The following is a 19,441-nucleotide window of genomic DNA, read 5'->3' as shown; positions in this document are numbered from 1 at the left end:
TTGGTATGCAACAGTAATCAAGATATATTGCCTTGATATTGCGAACTGAAAACGTGAGAGATGGTGCCTATGAAAAAAGAGGTGGTGTGATGGATTACAGTGAAGCAGAGGTTTCCCAGGAACGATGGAGCATATTCGGGGGGAGGGGGGAGGAAGGCAGGCAAGCCAAGAGGAAGCACAGGCTGGACTTGGATAGGAAACAGAGGAAGAGAGTTAGGATAGCCCCTCTCTAGAATCTCCCAGGGCAACATTCTGTCTATTGCATGTAAGAATTGCATTCTGGCTGAATTGTCTTTCTTGGGCTTAGCCTGATAGAAAACTGGCATGCTCCCAAGAGCTATAAGGCATTTTGGTATTGATGTATTTACCTTACCAAATGACTGGGTATATCTAAATGTATTTGTACTTATGTTGTAGAATAGCTGTTTTTGCCAGAAAGGAAAACAAAAAAGATTTGAATTAAAATTTGCTGCTTATTTGTATTTCTTAGTCTTTCTCCATGGCTTATAGTACAAACAGAAGTGATAAAGGCTGCAAACTGGAAAGTATCAATCAGAGATTAGTGGGGCAATGATGGAGAACTCAGAGTAGCAAACTTGCACAAAGCTTTGAGACATGTCAAGGGGGTTCAGCACTGCCCTACCAAACTGGTTGATCTGAAGTAGGAAGACAGCAATCTCAATCATTACCAAGTTAAGAAGTCCAACGCAAAGTAAGATTGTGAAAAATGAAGATGGGTGGAAGAGTCAGGGAGCAGAGAATCCTTGAAGACTTTGAATAAATAAAAGAACAGAGCTTGAGTCTCAAGCTGCAAATTATGATTATGATCTAAGTATAAAAATTTGTATATCTTAACAAAATATTTGTTAATTATGAAAAAGGGGATACACAAATGTTGCATATATGATTGAAAGGTGCTGAAGCAGAGCATGTTATCTATTGCAAGGAACTAATGTCAAAAGAATTTCAAAATATTGTTTAAAGAGCTTGCTCCTACCCATTTTGTGATATGGAAGAAAGAATGGGTATATCTGGAGAAATAAAAAGTTGAATATAGTGGGAATGAGGTCCCTGAGAAGTAAAACAAGAAAACATAGGATCAAGAATGAATGGCTAATAAACAAGCATGAATTGAATATAATAGAGATCAGTGAAGATATATGTTGAGATGGTTTGCTCATACAGTACAGAGAGAATGAATGAGGGTTGAACTGAAGAACAATACATAGAGGAAGACTGGATGGATCATGAAGAAGGGAAGACTAAGAAAGTTGTGAGTCCATAGGATGGAATTAGGATGAGCACTTTAAAAATAAATTCAGGCTGAAAAATATCAGATTTGGGGATAGTATTATCTTTTTCTTTCTCATTGGCATTCAGCAGCTGTGCTTTTTACAGTAGCATATTTTTCTTGCAACTGTGTTTTTACTATCTCTTTCCTTGTGAAAGAATACATTTTCAGCTCCCGTTCCCATTAGCTTCTCCTGCCATGAGACCCTATTGTTTTGAGTTTATTATAACCCCCCTTTTTTTGAAGTCCATATTTGATTATGCTTGGATCCAACTGCCAGATTTTTTTTCCTGAAAATTTCTTAAAGCTAGAGCCATATCATCAGATAAGGGGCATTTTGCATGAAAGTGGAATACATTTTTTTCTGCCTCAATGAGGCTACTTTTTGCATACTTTATGAATTTCATAAAATAGTCTAATATTCAAAAAATAGGAAGAAAATGAGCAAGCAGGTGCCTTGTTTAAAAACCACAAAGCAATACACACAATTCTTTCCAATCATTCTCTCTGTAATAAACTCTGAACAGCTTTTCCAACTAAAAATCTTATTCATAGGTAATCTGGTAATTAGGTAGGCTAGCAGAACTTATTTTATTTGGAATATTGTGACTGTGATAGTTGCTTTCTGCTGTTTTATCTTTTTTCAGTAAAATCCTTTCTGTATCTAGATATTTGATTCTCTTAGCTCAAAAAGGGAATTCAACCCTTCTTAATGTGTGAGGTTGCCTGGTTGCCCAGCTACCACTTCTGTTTCATGATCAGCACCAGTTCTGTCCTGCTGGTGTTAAAAAGGAAAAATCATGTGCATCTTTCTTCATCCTTCATGATTCTGGGCCGAAGGGACAAATTTTCAGTGAAAAGCGAAGAACTGGCCATCCAGATTAATTTGGAGGTACCAGAAGGTTCAGCCTGAATGGTAACAGTCTGTTGTAATTATATTTTACTTGGATATCAAAAAGCAGTTTGCATGCATTATCTTATTTAGTATGCACCAAATGGTTGCAATTTTCCACAACTGCTCAGAAATATTTTTTATGCACATTATTTTTCACTGCTTTGGTCCTTCGCTTTCCTTCTCTTTCTTCTCATAAAACAACTGGTTTGACAACACTGCTTAGTTATAATCATGCTCACCAAACTTGGGACTCTCTTCACCTGCAAATAATGCCCCCTTTTTTATATATTTTACTCCATTATTAAAGATTTAGATCAGTTGATAAATAACAGAAAACAATGTTCTTAGTACACGATCCATAAAATACATTTAGCAATGAATCAAGCCCCAAGGATTGCCTTAATCTTTGCTATGAAGTATTTCTGTTACGTACTCATTTGCTATTTTTATCATGTGACACTAACCATCAGGAAACCCAATTTTCCAAATGACCGACTTCACTGGTAATTCATAAAGATATTTCTGAATCCTCCGTGATTCAAGCATCTTAACTGCCAACTATAATATCTGGTTTCTTATGTTCTGTATTAAATATTATAGCACATAACTCATTTTGGATTTATAGTGGGAAATCAATATTGTAAAGTAGCATAATAACTGCATGGTGGAATTTCTTTGTGGCTATTTTCAGCAGCCAAACTGTAATTTCTATGGATTTCCTAATAAATAGCCCAGCCATATTCATGATGGGAATTGGTTCAACAGCAGCTCATTCTGTCCCCTAATTCTATCAAGCTTTAAAAAAAAAAAAAAAAAAAGTTGTAAAGTTCTATGTAACACAAAGTAATATATTCTGTTCAGATATAATAAACTTTACAAACATATGTTTCCTACTAGTAAGTTTACAAGTTTAGAAATCTGTACAAGTACTTAGGAATTAAGTTTTTTAATGCATGTTTGTGGTCCAGAATCTTAATATTCTAGCCATGTATTCATGTTCTTCTGGGACCTTGTTAACAAACAACTTCCATCAGTGCTTGATCCCTTCTATCTATCCTGGCAGCAACCTTAGAGCAGAAACATTTTCCAAACTAAAGAGGCTCCACTTGCTGTAGAGATCCACGCTGGAAAATGGCTTTAGAAGCCTGAAGCTAAGAAAGCACTTTTGAGCCTGAATGTCCATTTTCTATGACAAATTACTATAAAACTTACTCTGTAGTGCATTAAAAGAACACCAAGGATTTCCTGGTACTTGTAAAAATATTTTTTAAAAATCTCTCCTTCATTTAAAGTTTTAGCTGTCCCTCACCATTATTCTTACGTTTCCAATCATCCAAAATGACATTGCTAACAAAGATGAAAGAAATTGTAACTCTGCATCTTTCACCATTGGCCATGCTTGTTCAGTTATCAGACACTGTAAATTGGCAGACTATGGGAAGTAACTAAAGTATATTTCCAAAATAGATTGGACACATTCCACATTGGATCTGCACCTGTGCTTGAATGGATCTGCATTCAAACCTATAATTAGTCATGTTTTTGTTTTGTTTTTTTAAAAAGACATAACTAGAACTAGGTCAAAGAGGGCATTCATCATCAAACATTTCTAGGAAGTGCAATAGTTAAAGCATAGTTATTTTCTCTGGATACCTATAGTAAGTATATATACATACATACACAAGCATGCTAATTAGAAGAGACAATCCCACCAAACTACTTAATTACTTTCTTCTTATAGCAAAATTTATGGATGGGTGGCACTATCCCTGACAGATTTGCTGTGTAGTTTGGGGTCCTCCTAGACTCACAACTGCTTGAAGAGTAGCTGTGGCTAGGGGATTCCTTCCATGCCTTTGGGTAGAGCACCAGTTGTGCCCATTCAAGCACTGGGAGGCCTGCTCACCATCCCCTATCCCCTTGTAACTTCCTATTTAAATTACTGCAATATGCTCTACATGGGGTCCTCATTGAATAGCATTCAGAAACTTCAACTGATTCAAAATGTAGCTGCCAAGGTAATAAATGGTGCCAGTTACAGAGCACATGTAACAGTACTACTCTGTGAGCTGCACTGGCTGCTGGTGTGTTTCTGGGTGCAATCCAAAGTACTGGTTACCACCTTTAAAGCCCTACTTGACTCAGGACTGGGATACCTGAGGTGCTATCTTTTCTCAAGAGTTTCTACCAACCCGATCCAACAGCTTGCACATGCTGCAGATTCTGTTAGCCAAAGAGTATTGAATGGTGGGAAATAGAAGGTGGACTTTTTCTGCTGTAGCCCCTGCCTTATGTAATATTCTCCCCTTGGAAATTAGAAGGGCCCCAACCCTATTGGCTTTTTGCAAGCTTTAAAAAACTTGGCTAAGTAACAAAGTCTGGTGCTTGGAATCTGTTAAGGGCACCATTACTTTTACTATTAGTTGATTAATCATCATAGCTGCTGTTGGGTTTTGTGGACACTTTTATTGTTTTTATGCTTTTTAAAAAATTGTTTTAATTGCTTTATAATTTTAGAATTTAAACCACCCAGAGTCACTTGGTTGAGTTAGGTGACTATAGAAATTGAATAAGCGAACAAACAAACAAATAAATAAATAAATAAAATTATTTCTTTAGGTAACAGCTGTTTTTAGATTCATATTTTTCATGCGGTACTTCAAGAATCAAATAAATTATTTATCTGATGCTTTTATGCAGTAGTTGCATATTGGATTCTTTCTTGCATTCTGTTATGCATGAAGTCTTTTCCAGTGCATGTCTCCTTTCAGTGAGAATATAAAATATTTCAGAGTTTCAAGAAAATATAAGGCTTTAGTATTCTTAAAGTAAATTCTCAGAATCACCCAATTTATATATTTTTATAATCATTTTGTAGATAGTAGGGCTTACACTGAAATTGACAAGAGTTTTCTATTGATTTAAATAGGAGGGAGGACAGAGACCAAAATCCATCTTTTAAGAATACTTTAATTATAAAAATATACAGACTAATTTGGTATAGGTAAAACTGGAAAATGCAACTAAAATATATGATTTATACCCAGTGATAGAAAAAAATTCAACAGCATATATTTATATAAAATATTTTTTTAGCATTTCTGACTACTTCATTTGAAACAATTCCCCTGTATGGAGGAAAGCATTTCCCAAGCATGGATCATTCATGTAATTTTCTGAGAGAAAAAAATACTAAGAAGCTTGTATTAATATATCAAATGATTCACTGTATTTAAAAACCAAGTTTTTTTAAAAAAATCTTTCAAATGACCAAACACTGTTGTAAAGTATTTTAGTGAAGGCAAGTCAATAATTATATTTTTAATTATTAAGTAATGTGCTTCTGTGTATGAATAATTTTTAAGATTAATTCCTAACAGAAGCAATTTAAGAAGCATTCTGTGAACAAATGTGTTGAAAATACAGATTTGCAAAACTAGTAATTTGAGAAGGCAGATAAAAAAGAACAGCAGGACCAGGAAAGGATACTTTGAAGATTCTGGAATAACAATAGGACCAGAACTGAGTATTTCCAGTTTGGAGAAATACATTAATAAATATAATTCTTAAGAGCTTAACAGTGCAATACCATATATGTTTACTCAGAATTAAGTCCCATTTTGTCAACTAGTAAGGATGCTGCAGTTTGGAAAGTACAAAATATAACTTGGATCTTCCTGAACTAAAACACAGATATGAAAAGATGATTTTGGGTAAGTCTTCTCATTCTTGCCTGCTCCAACAATAAAATTATAAATCATATAATATTGTGATACTATTCCAATAATATAGATCAAAGGGGTTAGCACTAAGCTAGATATAATGTTGAGCTCAGTACTATATTTTATTCTTTTGTTTTGTCAAGCATAGCTCCACTTGTCTACAACTGTCTATCTTTCAATTTTTAAAACATTAACATTATAAAAAAATATTATGAATCAGAGAAAGGGACAAAATCTGGAATTCCCTACTGAAAAACATCTACCATTCTCAATAAAATGCTATATTTCTGCTATCTTCCTTTTTCCCCCCATTATAAAACAAAACTATACTCCCTAGCAAAATAGTTGTTTTGTCAAACTGTTCAGATTTCACCATTGATATAGGGATCCTTTAAAGCATTAAATACAATGGAAGAGAAACAAAAACATCAACAGAATAGTAATTATACAGTCATCAGGATCTTCCTTTAAATAAATGATCATTCATTTTCTATTGGCTTTAACTAAACAAGAAATATTAAAGCCTGAAGCACCGATCGTTACATTTTAATCAAAACTATTAAAAACTAATCGTTTTGTTGTACAGAAATATAACATTCATTTATATTTACTGTTTATTTTGCATGCGGCAAACGCAAAAATGAACAGCAAATTAACCCTGCCTTCGAACGGATCTGTCTTCACAGCTGAGCTGCTATAATCTTTCTTATGCCATGTAAACATTCTATGCTCCTCCTGAGTGCTTTGCTGGATTTGCTCAATCCCCACCACAGAGAACAAGAGTGATTTAGTGTTGTTTTTTCCAATATATTAGGGGAATAATTGAAGTATAGAAGGAGGACCATGTGTCAGTGCAGCTGAATGGAATTTTAATGTTACCTAAACACAATGACAGTGTTAAAACTTAAAAAGGGAGAAATGGAGAACAGAAAATGACTGTCGTTTAGGTATCATTTCTCTCCCTTCCTCCCTCTTTTTAAAGGTGTTTTACTATCAATTCATTGAATGATTTTCAAGGAATACAAGACTATGTTACAATACCAAGCAGACTTACTAGGAAGTAAGCTCCATTGAACTCAGTGGAACTTTCTTCTGAGTAAACATTCTTTAGATGGCACTACAGTTCAATTACAAGGACATTTTATTCTATAAGAAAAGATTTGCAAGTAAATTGAGAATTCAGACCTGTTCGACTATAGCAGATTTAGCATTTCCAACTGGTACATGGTATTTTTTTAAAGCTATAATACTTCATAATGTATATAATCATGAACAAAAGCTTTTTCAAAAACTGTTTTCACTGTGCTAAAGTAACAATCTAGACTTGTTGTAAGTATATTATTCTTACAAGTAGTTCGCAGTTATTCTTGAAGGCAAGTCTTGGAGTTTCCTTAGCATAGTGCTGCTGGGGAAAATTTTCAGCATGTCCATCTTCATCTCTAGCCTGAAGGGAAATATAATGGCCTATTTAGGGACTTAGAAATAATGGAAGAAAAAGAATAAGCTAAATGCATAACAGCTCAGATCATTAAACAAACGGGAATTTCATATACAACAGTAGTAAAAAAATTCTTATATATGCAGTATTAGAACTTTTGAGTGCTCGTTACACCATTAAAAACATGCAAATAGATTTTGGTGTAAGAGTGAAAGATTAGCAAAGAAACAAGCCCCAAAATGAAGGATTTCAGCTCTCTGTTCTGAGTGTTTAATAGCATAGTATTACTCATGTCTATTCAGATGTAAGTCACGATGAGATGAATGGGACTTACTTCCCAATATATGTAGGCTTGGAAGTCTTAAAATTTTCAGTTTATTCCCCTTCTTTTTGGTACTTCAAGGATTATATTACATATATGCTATAGGTATTTTACCCTTTGAAAATGGTCAACCAATAACATAATTCCAGATTAAATATTTTAAGAAACAAGGTCTTATTTTCTGTCATGCTTTTTTCTGACAGTCATTGTATTGCATGGATTTTCTCTCTTTTTATGTAAAAAAAATTGGAATCCAGTTGTCATTAAGTGAGGGCAATCAAATATGTTAAAATATTTAAGAATATAAACTGAAAGTTATGGGTTGTTTTGATCTAAACAGTTCATTAACGAAGCTGAAGTTTAAATGGATAAATTAATGCAGTTCCATTAGCAACTCTACTGCTTGCTTGCAGCAATTTCTTCTAATCTACAGCATATTCTGGTTTAGAGTTAAAGTAAAAAGAGAGAATTGGGAGAAAGGAGGAGTGTCAGCAGCATGCTCATTACACCGTTCATTTGGGTGACACTTGCACTCTGTTCCACTCTCATCTCATCTAATCCCTGACTGTTCACTCTCCCTTTCTCCCGGTCTCCTGAAATTCACAGCTGAGCTGTCTCCCTCACATATGGCTTGCATATAATTATGCATATTCACATTTTACACTGCATTAAAATGATGAGGTTCTGGCTTCAGGCCAGCTTATTTAAATAAGACCCAGTGAACTTGGAAAAGGAAGGGGGGAGAGAGATAGATAGGAAAGCCATACAGCAAGCAGCAGGTAGTTCTGGCTCCTGCTCTTTGAGAAAGAAAGAAAGGAGGAAGGAAGGAAGGAAGGAAGGAAGGAAGGAAGGAAGGAAGGAAGGAAGGAAGGAAGGAAGGAAAGACTACATGTTATATTAATCAAGAGGATCTGTGACAGTAATATTGAATACCTGTCTAGTTATCTCTTGACAGTTCTTAAGATATTCTGTTTTCTTAATATTGTGTAAACTATTTTCATGTGTCATATTTCAGAGTATTTATCTTCTGTTGGCATGGGCATTATAAAATATACCGGTATCTGTCCCTTTTTATGTCCCCCCACCTTTTTTTTTTTTTTTGCTTTCAAAAATGTATGGTAATTCCCCAGCTACAGAGGCAAAGAGGGGTTTCTTGAATTGGAATATCAAGGGTACCAAAGTTTAGCAAATAATTCAATTTCCACTTAAACATATTTTGGTTTTCCAGACAGATACTCTTCTTCTGAAGTTCCAGGCTAGTAGCAAAAACTAAAGGTTTACTAATGTAATCATTATATATTATTTAATTCCAATCTAAACTTTAGGAAAATAAAATAAAATTCTCTGTAGTAATAATGGAATTCTATTAAATCCTTACAAATTAGTATCTCTAAAATTCTTCACAAACACTCCTAACTTCTAAATCCTGGTAGCAGTAGGCACTAAGAAGTAGCTAAACAAGATTTAGACAAGAAGAATGTTAAAAATAAAAACAGCAGGGTCCCCTGGCACCTTAAAAGCTAACAATGTTTATTGTGGCATACACTTTCATGGCCTAGAGCAGTGCCAGCAGACAAATACAGCTATTTCAATTTATAAATGTGATTTACTGTTTCTTTCATATAACCTCCTTGGGCCAAATTACTTATGACAGGCAGTTCCATAATTCTTCCTTCCAATATTTTAAAGAGAAAGCAGACTGGAACACTGAAATATGGAATAAGGGGCTCATAGGAAATTGTCTTCAAGCCTAAACAGCTGGAATCTCTAGATTGGGTATAAGTCTCTTGATAGGGCAAATATCAAGGGTAGCTAATAGGCACACTATTGTAAGTGGACTGCAAAATAAAAATTAAGAAAAGGAATTGATAGCTCATAGGATAACTTACTTATTATAGGTCACTTACACAAGCAAATTCTAGAAACAAACTCTAAATAAATATTTACATCAGGTTTTACTACTTTCTTAAGGGTACTACAACTGATTTAAAAAAAGAACAGGAATATCTCTAACATTGAATTCTCTGTAAACTAAGATACTAGACAATCATATGCTTATTTCTTCCCCCAATTCTTTAATATCTTCTCCTTAAATAATACTCAAATCTCTGATTTAATCTTGTCATAATAGTTTAATACTTTTCCATGAAGTCATGTGCTTATACAAAATTATTGTTGTGCACTGATTGGGAAAGTTGCTTGAGAATATAATTTTGAGAAGCCAAATTTCAAGAAGAAAAGCATTGATCTAGTTTACTTAAGAGCCAAAATATTATGCATTTCACATGAGCATGCCTTAAAATACAAACTCTACGAAACATGACATCTGATATTTTAAAAAGTTCCATAATAGATGGATTACACCAATTCTGTAATTGTGGTGTACATCAAAGCTCAATTCAAAATTTTAATTTTTGGTAATTAAAAGAGTTAAATTATTTGAGTCCAGGTTTTATGAAAAATCATCTATACTCTGGGCGTTTGTTAAAATGATCACAGGAGGAACTGCTGTTAAGATCTGTAAGATAATAACCAACAATGAAATTATCTTGTTTACTGTATTGCTAATCTATTTTTTATTTCATATTATGCTTTAAGACTGCAGTTCAAATCCTTTTATCTGTAAGTAAGCACCCCTGAACTTTGGAGGACTTAATTTTCAGGAGATAAAAGGATTATCCTGGAAAGCTTTGGATTTGGTTTATTTTTAACTATTTCATCTTGGGGGTTTTTAAACCACATTTTGGGGCTTTTCGATATTTATGCTGGATAGTATTTTTTTTAATTGTTAAGCTACTTGATAAATCTTGAAAAGCAGCAAAATCGCATTATTTGAGAATCTGTCCCATACATTCTTCTATCCAGATTCCATCCACCACCACCACCCCGAAAATTATGCACATTAGAGCTGTTAAAAACATTTGGAAGAGGCATTTTATAAAGCACACTCATATGAACAAAGCATAATGTTCTGGTGTGTTAATGCAGCTGTATCCTCTAAAATGTTCTACATAGTTGCTTTGAAGGACTCTGTTATCACCAGATGCTTGCAGAAGCTCAACCATTTTGATTCACAGGCATTCACAGCTGAACTGTGGTCTATGTATGCATGGGGAAAGAGTTCAAAAGCATCTACACTAATGTTTCTAAAATATGTAGTTGCTTCTTTAAAGAAAGATGCATAGATTGAGGCAACATATTTTAAAAAGCACCCCTTTTGAATGCTTCTTTTTAGACTTACTAGAGAGGAAAGTTTTGCTTGTCTGGCAGGGAATAGCTTTAAAAATAATAAACCAATATTTATGCTTATTAAAAACAACAACAGAAGGCCCAAGCCCAAATTATTTAGCATCTGTAATTTGATTATTTTCAAACCAAAACATAATTGAAAATATGAATACAGATTGAACAAAAGATACAATAGAGACAAGTTTTAACTACCGTAAATAAATGTCTGAATTGTAATTTATAAATATGGTTACACAGCACATCTTTACTTGTGGCCTCTTTTAATCTAGGTTTTAATCATTATTTGGTCAGGAGCATGGATTTTCATCTTGGAATGGGATGGAATGGGATGGAATGAAATGGTACAGGGTTTTCCGCTTGAGCAGGGGATTGGACTAGAAGACCTCCAAGGTCCCTTCCAATTTTATTATTCTGGAATGGAATGGAATGGAATAAATGTCTTTTGGACATTTCAATCATATTGATCCTGGCATTAATCCTTGCAGTAGGTCAACTGCCAGAGATGGATTTAAAGTCTTGATGCAGACTTGAGTTTTGCTTTTATTCATTGGGCAAAAGAATAGATATTTGTAAGTGTGTATTTTAATTTTCCCACTATCCCCAAGAGAGATTAAATTAGGCACTTCAGGGTGTTGTGCAAATTTATACTGGCAGATTCCAACCACACTTGTAATCCTGCCACCATTGTTGTATAAGAGTAAAAGAGTCAGAAGCCTTCCAGAAAAACCTGAAAGGGGAGAGCTAGCCCTGAACTATGACATTCTACAAATTTAATTTCCTTTTCAATATTTGTATTAATATAAATGGTGGCAGCAAAGGTGCTGCTTACATTTATCTTTGCTATTATAAAGGATCCAACATTGAAAGCAACTGCTGGGGAAGAAAAATGAAATTGAAAAAGGAGACCCTCAGAACTAGCTGTCAGATTGATCTCTATCTTATTTTGGTTCTCAGTGTAAGAAAACTGAGGTCAATGGAAATAAGGAAGTACATGAAAACACTGTGCAGGATTACATTTTTATGTCTCTAACTTAGCCTATTTTTGCCTTAACCAAAATCAACAGTTCATATATAATTAAGAATGCAGGGTAACAATTAATGTGATTTCTACTTCCAGTAAATGTTAACCATAATGTTTCTCCACATTCATATAGCATGATTTTAATAGAAAGGATTTGCTGATTATATATTAAGTAGCTATACAAGATGGGGCAAGGAATGGCACCTTAACAACCTACAGAGGTTCAATGTGTTGTGCGAAAATACCTACTGTGAGTCATAAAATAAGAGGATATGTCTCCTTATGGATTAATGATTAGATATAAATTTGGAAATAAATATTTCCCCAAAAAAGCACAAGAGGACTGTTTCTCATTTGTCACCCACATACACACATTAAAAAACACACACATTGGAATTTCCACCTTCTAACCTGCACAAGGTTTCTGGATTTAAGAGAAATATACAGATAAAGATTCAATCATTATTATTGGCAGATCATTAGGCCACCAAGGTTAATGTGGCATCACATGTATAAATTTCATATTAGAACAGAAATGAATTGTAGATTTATTTATTTTTCTCTTTCTGAAACACTGGCCTTTGGTTATTAGTATAAATAATAGAATGACAGAATATGTAGCTACATGTTATCAGATGTCCAGATTATATGGCTCTTTGAAAGTATATATTTATAGCTGTGGTACCATTTTTGTGTACCTATTCTGGGTTGGAAGAAGGCTACACTGGTCACAATTTGGTAATGGAAGAATTGTTCTAGGGCTCTGAGATATTTCTACAGAGGTTTCTATATAGAATGCAAATGCCTGTAATCTCTGAGTCACATCATTTTCATAACTCTTGTACTCATCAAAATTTATCTTATCTCACCTTTTGAAATATGCAGATGATAATGGTTGTTCTTTTTGAATATTCGCAACTAACAACAAAACAGCCAAATAAAACATATATGGAAATATGGCTAGAATCCCTCAGAGTCTTCTTGAAATTACCTAATTGTTAATTATCCAGTTGCTATATGCATTGAATCTTGGTGTGCTGACTATGTATGATTGTTCTGTGTTTGTGCATGTGTACGTGCAGATATAAGTGTGAAACAGACAACTGAGAAACTCAGTATAAATTGTGATGTGCCTAATTATCTACCAATAATCCTTCTGCCTCATAAAGTTATTGCATTTTTCTGGCAAGCCTCCAGGGATGAAAGGGTCCTTAGCCTGATTTTATGGATTAACCTTCAGATCTCATTATAAAAATGAGCTATAAGAATTAACATAATTGAAAACTAATAAATAGTGCCCCTGTCTTTCATTCTATCAGTAATGCTTTCAAACACCAACATTATGGTAATGGATAAGAGAAATTATTTTCTGGATTACTGTCTTCTAGGCTTTTTATCCTCTGTATATTTGAGAGGAAGGGGGGAGGAAAGGAGAGGGGGAGAGAGGGAGAGAAACAAAGAGTTATGTGCCTACTGTATGTGTGAGTTCCTATTTTGTTAGAATGATATAGTTTTTCTTTAAGATTTTTACACATAATCTCTGATAAGACTGAGAAATCACCAGAGTCAAACACTGGCAGACATCCAAGGCTTGTCAAGAGCACAGCATACTATAAAATACTAAAAATAAAGAGATATAATAAATCAAATCATTCCTCTGATGAAAAACAAACACAGCATTGTTACTGTCTTCTATATTTTACCGGTAGGACCTTGTTTACTTTTTTTCTGGTCAATTACTGAACCAAATTTTATACTAAAATGTCTAAATCTTAAAACAGTGCCAATCTTTATATTATCATTCTTCTTTCTGAATGTCAATTTTTGCATATTATTATAGAGTGCTGAAATGTATGAAACATAAAATAAAAAATATAGGAAATAATAATCTAACAGAATACAATGCAAAACATATTTGAAGGAATGTATGAAGGAGTCCATCCTCTCACTATGCTAATAATTGTGGTTTTTCTTAGCTGCTGTGTTTATTTTAGTACATGTGGAGTGGTTTTTTTTAATATTTCAATATTTTTAGGCACCCACGCCCATGTATTGAGCTGGACAACCATATGTTTTGATTAAAGAAAATAAAAATAAATAATTGCATAGCTTCTAACAGGCTGAATTGAAGCATTGGATAGAAAATAGTAATACAATCAGCCATTTGTCAATAACTTCCCTTGTTTTTATTATTTTATTGTTTATTTTAAAAGTCAAATGCACTTTTGAGGGTCAAGGAAATCATTCCCTCTTGTTCTCTGTCAAGTCATATTACTGTCGCTTTTAACAGGTCTGTCACCTAACATTAATAGGACTGAATGATACAAATTAAAATCTCACATAGTGAGAAGTGGGGGGAATGACCAATTATCCTGACAGTCAGTGGAACAAGAAAAGTATATGGCTTTTTCTTAACATCAGGTGCATAACAGAGTAGGAGGGAATACAGTTAATTGGAGCTCAGCAATTGAATTTATCACTATCATGATCAAACTGAATTTACCTTCTCTTGGGCTTATCTCTTTTCATGAACTTGACCATATTATCTTGTTCAAACTTAGTTTATTAGGACTTAAGTATGCTTTCATGGAGGCCTCTATCTTTTCTGGGTTTGGCAACTAATTTTTCCTCACCTATATTATGCACACAAGTGCAGATCATAGTACATATCACAATTAAGGGAATTACACAATCTTTTACTTTTATTTTAAAGTACCATTAATATTTTCAAGAACTAAATAAGCTTGTGATCGGAAAAATAAGGCAAAGGGCCAGTTAAAAATCCACTCCTCTTGTTATAGTTCTAGATTGCAGCTCCCATGTAGCAATGAAAACTGCAAGTACAGTTCCTTGGGGGTGCTAATGTGCAAAAGATGTCACACTTTGTTGTCCACTCAGTAGATTGTCAGCTGTCTGTTATTTTTCAGAAACAGAACTGTACTGCTGTGAATTGTTTGGAAGCTGCCCTAATGGTGTTTCAGCCTCTATGACAATAACAACTATCTTATCCTCTATCTCAGGAGTGTCAAACTCAAGGCCCGGGGCCCGGATCCGGCCCACAGAATGGTTAGATCTGGCCTGCAGGACCCCCTCTGGAAACAGCAAAGGATCGGCCCATGGTGCCTCTGCCAGGAAAAATGGAGCTCAGGAGGGCTGCCCTCCCGAGCTCTGTTTTCACTGGCAGAGGGTTGCAGGAGGCTGTCGCAGCCAAAACAGAGCTCAGGAGCCCATTTTCGCTGGCAGAGCACTCGGGCCACCACAGGCACCCCAGATACGAGTGACGTCAAGCTGGCCACCCACACCCTGGCCCCCCAAGGTCAAACACAACCCTGATGTGGCCCTCAAATGAAATAAGAGTTTGACACCCCTGCTCTATCTGAACAGAGCAGCATTGGTGAAGACAGACAACTGGTAAATTCACATACTGTATCCTAGCCATAAAACTCTGGTTTTGCTTCCTCCTTAGCTTAATATATGAGGCCAATCACTGTAACTACTAGCCATGGTTTGGCTTAGCATTATGTATGCATCAATACATGATCATTAAGAGAAACAATGGCCTATTGTGAAATGGGAATTCAGCCACTATTTGCTTCCACTGTTTAGTTTATACACAGAGATATTACCTGTTTAGGACAAATTGTATTTGCTATTTAAAAATTAGGCATTCTTGTCCCTTCCTTCAGGAGTCAGCAAACAAAAGATGATTCTAGGAAATGTTTTCTATATTCATTCATTGCAAAGCTGGGAATTTAGCACAGATCTTCCTTGCTTTTTGACAAATAATTTATTTCTCCTCTCATAATACATGCATATAAATACACTCTCTCTCTTGACAAAGAATTTCCATGGTCATAGCCCAGTGTAAGTTAGGAGATACACAATGTATTCTATATAAAAATGTGTTCTATATAAAAATGACCTTTTACCTTCTGCAAAAGACTGTATCCTACCCCAGGATTTTTTTGTTGATCAATTATGATTCTATGGTGAGTAAAAGTAGTTGAAAGTCTAATGAAAGACGATACGAATTATCATTTGTAATATTCTCATCTATTGCAGTATTCAGCAATCAAGCAAAATTTCATCATAACAATGAAACTACTAAGTGCTGCTTCTCATTGCAGTAGACAGCCATATTTTAAAAAAATCTTCATCTGATTTTAAAGGTCCAGATGTCTGTTCTTTTTGCTGACTTTCAGCTCTCAGAGGTCCTTGGTGAGCTTGGTTGTTTTCTTGCAGATGTTTCATTACTCAAACTAGGCAACATCATCAGTGCACCATCATCATGTGCAAGAAAACAACCAAGCTCAGAGAACACCAAAGACCCTTCCTTTGAATCCCGAGTTACAGATATTCTCCTTTATTACTTCCAGCACTGTTCTCCTTCTCTCTGCGGTTAAGGGCTGAGAAAGTAATGAGTTTTATCGTAACATTACTATTAAATGTATAGGTTGTACGTAAAATCCCTTGTAAAATTCCTCTTTTTCCTGAAGCGATCATCAATAATACTAAGATATTTAAGGTAAGCTTTAAAACAAAATAAATAGCAATAGCAAAAATGATTCGCCTAGTATATATTTTAAAGGAAGAGCAAAATAATTTTTAAAAAGCTCCGCACTTCAGCTTTGGACCAATCTACGCTATCAGATGTAACTAATTCCCAAGTTATAAACACATTATTTTTGTGTGGATGATGCAGCTCACTGGTTCCAGGAAAACTAATTGCAGATAAACATGTTTAGTGTCGCAGATTGTCATAGACTTAGATAGTCTATCAACTTAAATTGCAGTTGGTACTTTAAATGAGGCTACAACTGTGATGCATCACATTCACCGAAAAGGCATACGGCAGGGAGTAAAGCCCAATCTGCACTTCTGAAATATGCCCAAGATTTAGAGATGATTACCATTCTTTCAAACATTAATGAATTTTTGGGAATGAACTTTATTTATGTATTCGGTTTGCCTATATGTTAAATGTTGGGCTGCTTTTCGTAGTAATGGCCTCACTGATTTTATTATCCTTACTGTTTGTTAAATGGACATTCCCAATCATAAGAAAAAAGAATCAGGGAGAATTTTGTTAAACTGGGAAATGGCATCAAATCGTCTCTGTAAATGTCATTATAATTTGGATTAATTTAGCTTTGTAGAAACCACAACAGTTTTTGGCATATGAAATACCATTTTTGTGTTGTTTCTTATGTTTCTTCTGGCAGCTTTGATTGTGGCATATTAGAGAAAAATGTACACTACTCTTTTTAATCTGGTTGGAAGAATATGGTGTAACATTTAATGCATATTTTATATGTATACATTCTACTTTATTTCAAAATGCAGCTATATTACAAAGGCCTACAAAATGTAATATCTTCTGTGAAGAGCAACATACTCAAAAATGGTAACTCTAAATTTATTTATGACATAAACCAATATTCTTATCTCTTAACAGAAAACAAAAATTCAGAATCAGCTAAGCAAGTTCTTATCATATGAAAGTTTGTCTGTATAGCATTTATTAACTAACCTCCTTTAGAAAGATAACAAAAAGTAGCAATTCACATAAAAATAATGCATGGCTTTCAGCTATAAGCTTGTAAATAAAAGATTCAAATTGTGTCTCAGATTCTTCACTTCTATTCCCACAAAACTATAATAACTTCAACAACTAGAACAAGTTGGCATATTCAACAAAATACAGAAATTTCCACAATTCCTATGCTGTCTAATTTATCAGCCTACCTAGATAATTTTTAGTGACAAACTAGACAACCCATGACTTTTTTGCATCATCCTTTCAGAGATATTTCCTTACTTAAATAGAGAAATAGAACGAACACAGGGGGGGAAGGGAAGCAGTGGGAACGGAAGCAATTTTCAATTTCGTGCTGGCTTCCCCAGTGACATGGTTGTGGGAAACTGGCAAGGAGTTCAGAAATCACTCTTCTTTGTCCTTGGCTGATCCACAGGATTGTCTGCCATTTTCCCAAGAGAAAGGAGAACAAAGGGAACTGTGGACCGCAAGGAAAACTACACCCCTGTTTCTCATCCTAACGTTTCCCCAAGGCTCCGCATCTTCCCTTGTGCCACACAACCTACGGGTTTCTAAGAAATATAATCAGAAAGCATGGTGGCATTGAAGGGTCCAAAACTTCCTCAAATTTCATTTCCATCAGAGTCATAGATCCCAACAAGTTAGCCCACTATAATTACCTTGGTTTAATAACAGTTGTCCTATACTTTCCAATTTTGCCCAACTGAAGGTTACAAACAAGCAGAAGTGAGAGTTTTAGTAAATAGATAATAAGAATGAAACTTAGACAATATTTTTAATCATGAATGACAGGAGTGAAATATAGGCAATAGCAGGAATGAAACATAGATACGTCAGACACTCACTCATACTCTAATTACCTCACAGAACAAATATTACAACATGCTCTATATGGGGTTGCCCTTGAAGACCACTTGGAAAATCAATTGGTCCAGAATGCAGCAGTGTGGGCAATTATGAGCTAATGAGGTTAATGAGGGCTCAACTGACCAGGTTTTTAATTTACTATGCTAATTTTTTTTTCAATTTATGCATGTCCTCAAACATTCATAATCGTTTGTGGCCTTTATCTTAGTTTTGTAACCTAAAGGCATAGAAGTTTACATAATGGAACATTCATTACCTTGTAATTCCCCTGATACAATCGGGAAAATAACAGTAATATCTATGTTAGTGAGTATAAGGAGCTAAATAATCAAGTGTACTAACAAACTTAATTAACAGGAGGTTTATGAGAGACTGTGCTTTTCATGATGAATCTGATTGGTAAATACACACCCTAAAATCACAGATGCGGGAACTATAGTATTTGTAATGTACTACATACATTACAAATACTGTACATGTTTGATCTAATGTGAAGCATAGAGCAAAGTAAATGTAGGATATTAACAGTCTTAGATAACCATTACTCAACTTGGCATGTTTAAAAAACTGTTTTCAGAAATTATGCCTGTCATAGTCCACATCCACACAGCCTTTAAAACAGAACAAAGCAAAGCACCTTTCCTTATATTCATCTGCCAATGAGAGTTTGGTTGTAGAAGAATCTCACTAAATCTCATCCTTGGTTACTTGAACAAAAAATAAAATGAAACCAACTACATCAACTTTTACCACCAATCTAGGGAACACTCTGCTGAAAAGATGATGGGGGGTTTTTTTGGAACCTTCTGTTGTGGAGTAGAGGGAGAATTTGGCAATTCTAATTCAGCTGTTTTCAGTCCCAGATTTTACTTTATATTTAATGATTATACCAAGTATCAATTGCTCTATTCAGATAATTAAGACAAATAGAGATTTAGATGTTATTTTGAATCTCTCTTGAAGTGTATTATTTTCTAGAGAAATATTCCCTTTTTATCAAATTGTGAAATAGACCCATAGATGCCAAGGTTTTTCAAAAGTTTGGAACTCTAGTTGTTTCTGGGGAAATATTTTATGAA

General features: G+C 34.6%; 1 protein-coding gene across 7 annotated transcripts in view; it reads right to left on the bottom strand.

Annotated features, from left to right (window-relative positions):
* SOBP (sine oculis binding protein homolog) overlaps nt 1–19,441 on the bottom strand; it is a 141,886-nt gene that overhangs the window by 52,203 nt on the left and 70,242 nt on the right. For 5 of the 7 annotated variants that reach the window (XR_015731392.1, XR_009621885.2, XM_034409106.3 and 2 more), the window contains one exon: nt 7,257–7,352. The exons of the other annotated variants lie outside the window; for them this stretch is intronic. Coding sequence is in view for 3 of the 5 variants with exons in the window: in XM_034409106.3 (XP_034264997.1) it covers nt 7,257–7,352 (96 nt within the window). In the remaining 2 variants the exon portion in view is untranslated. The remainder of the gene's footprint in view (nt 1–7,256; nt 7,353–19,441) is intronic. 7 annotated transcript variants of the gene reach the window in all.

Source organism: Pantherophis guttatus, chromosome 1 (genome assembly GCF_059756535.1).
Source record: "Pantherophis guttatus breed Tessera chromosome 1, ASM5975653v1, whole genome shotgun sequence".
Lineage (NCBI taxonomy): Eukaryota > Metazoa > Chordata > Lepidosauria > Squamata > Colubridae > Pantherophis > Pantherophis guttatus.
This window is presented reverse-complemented; position numbering and strand designations above follow the sequence as displayed.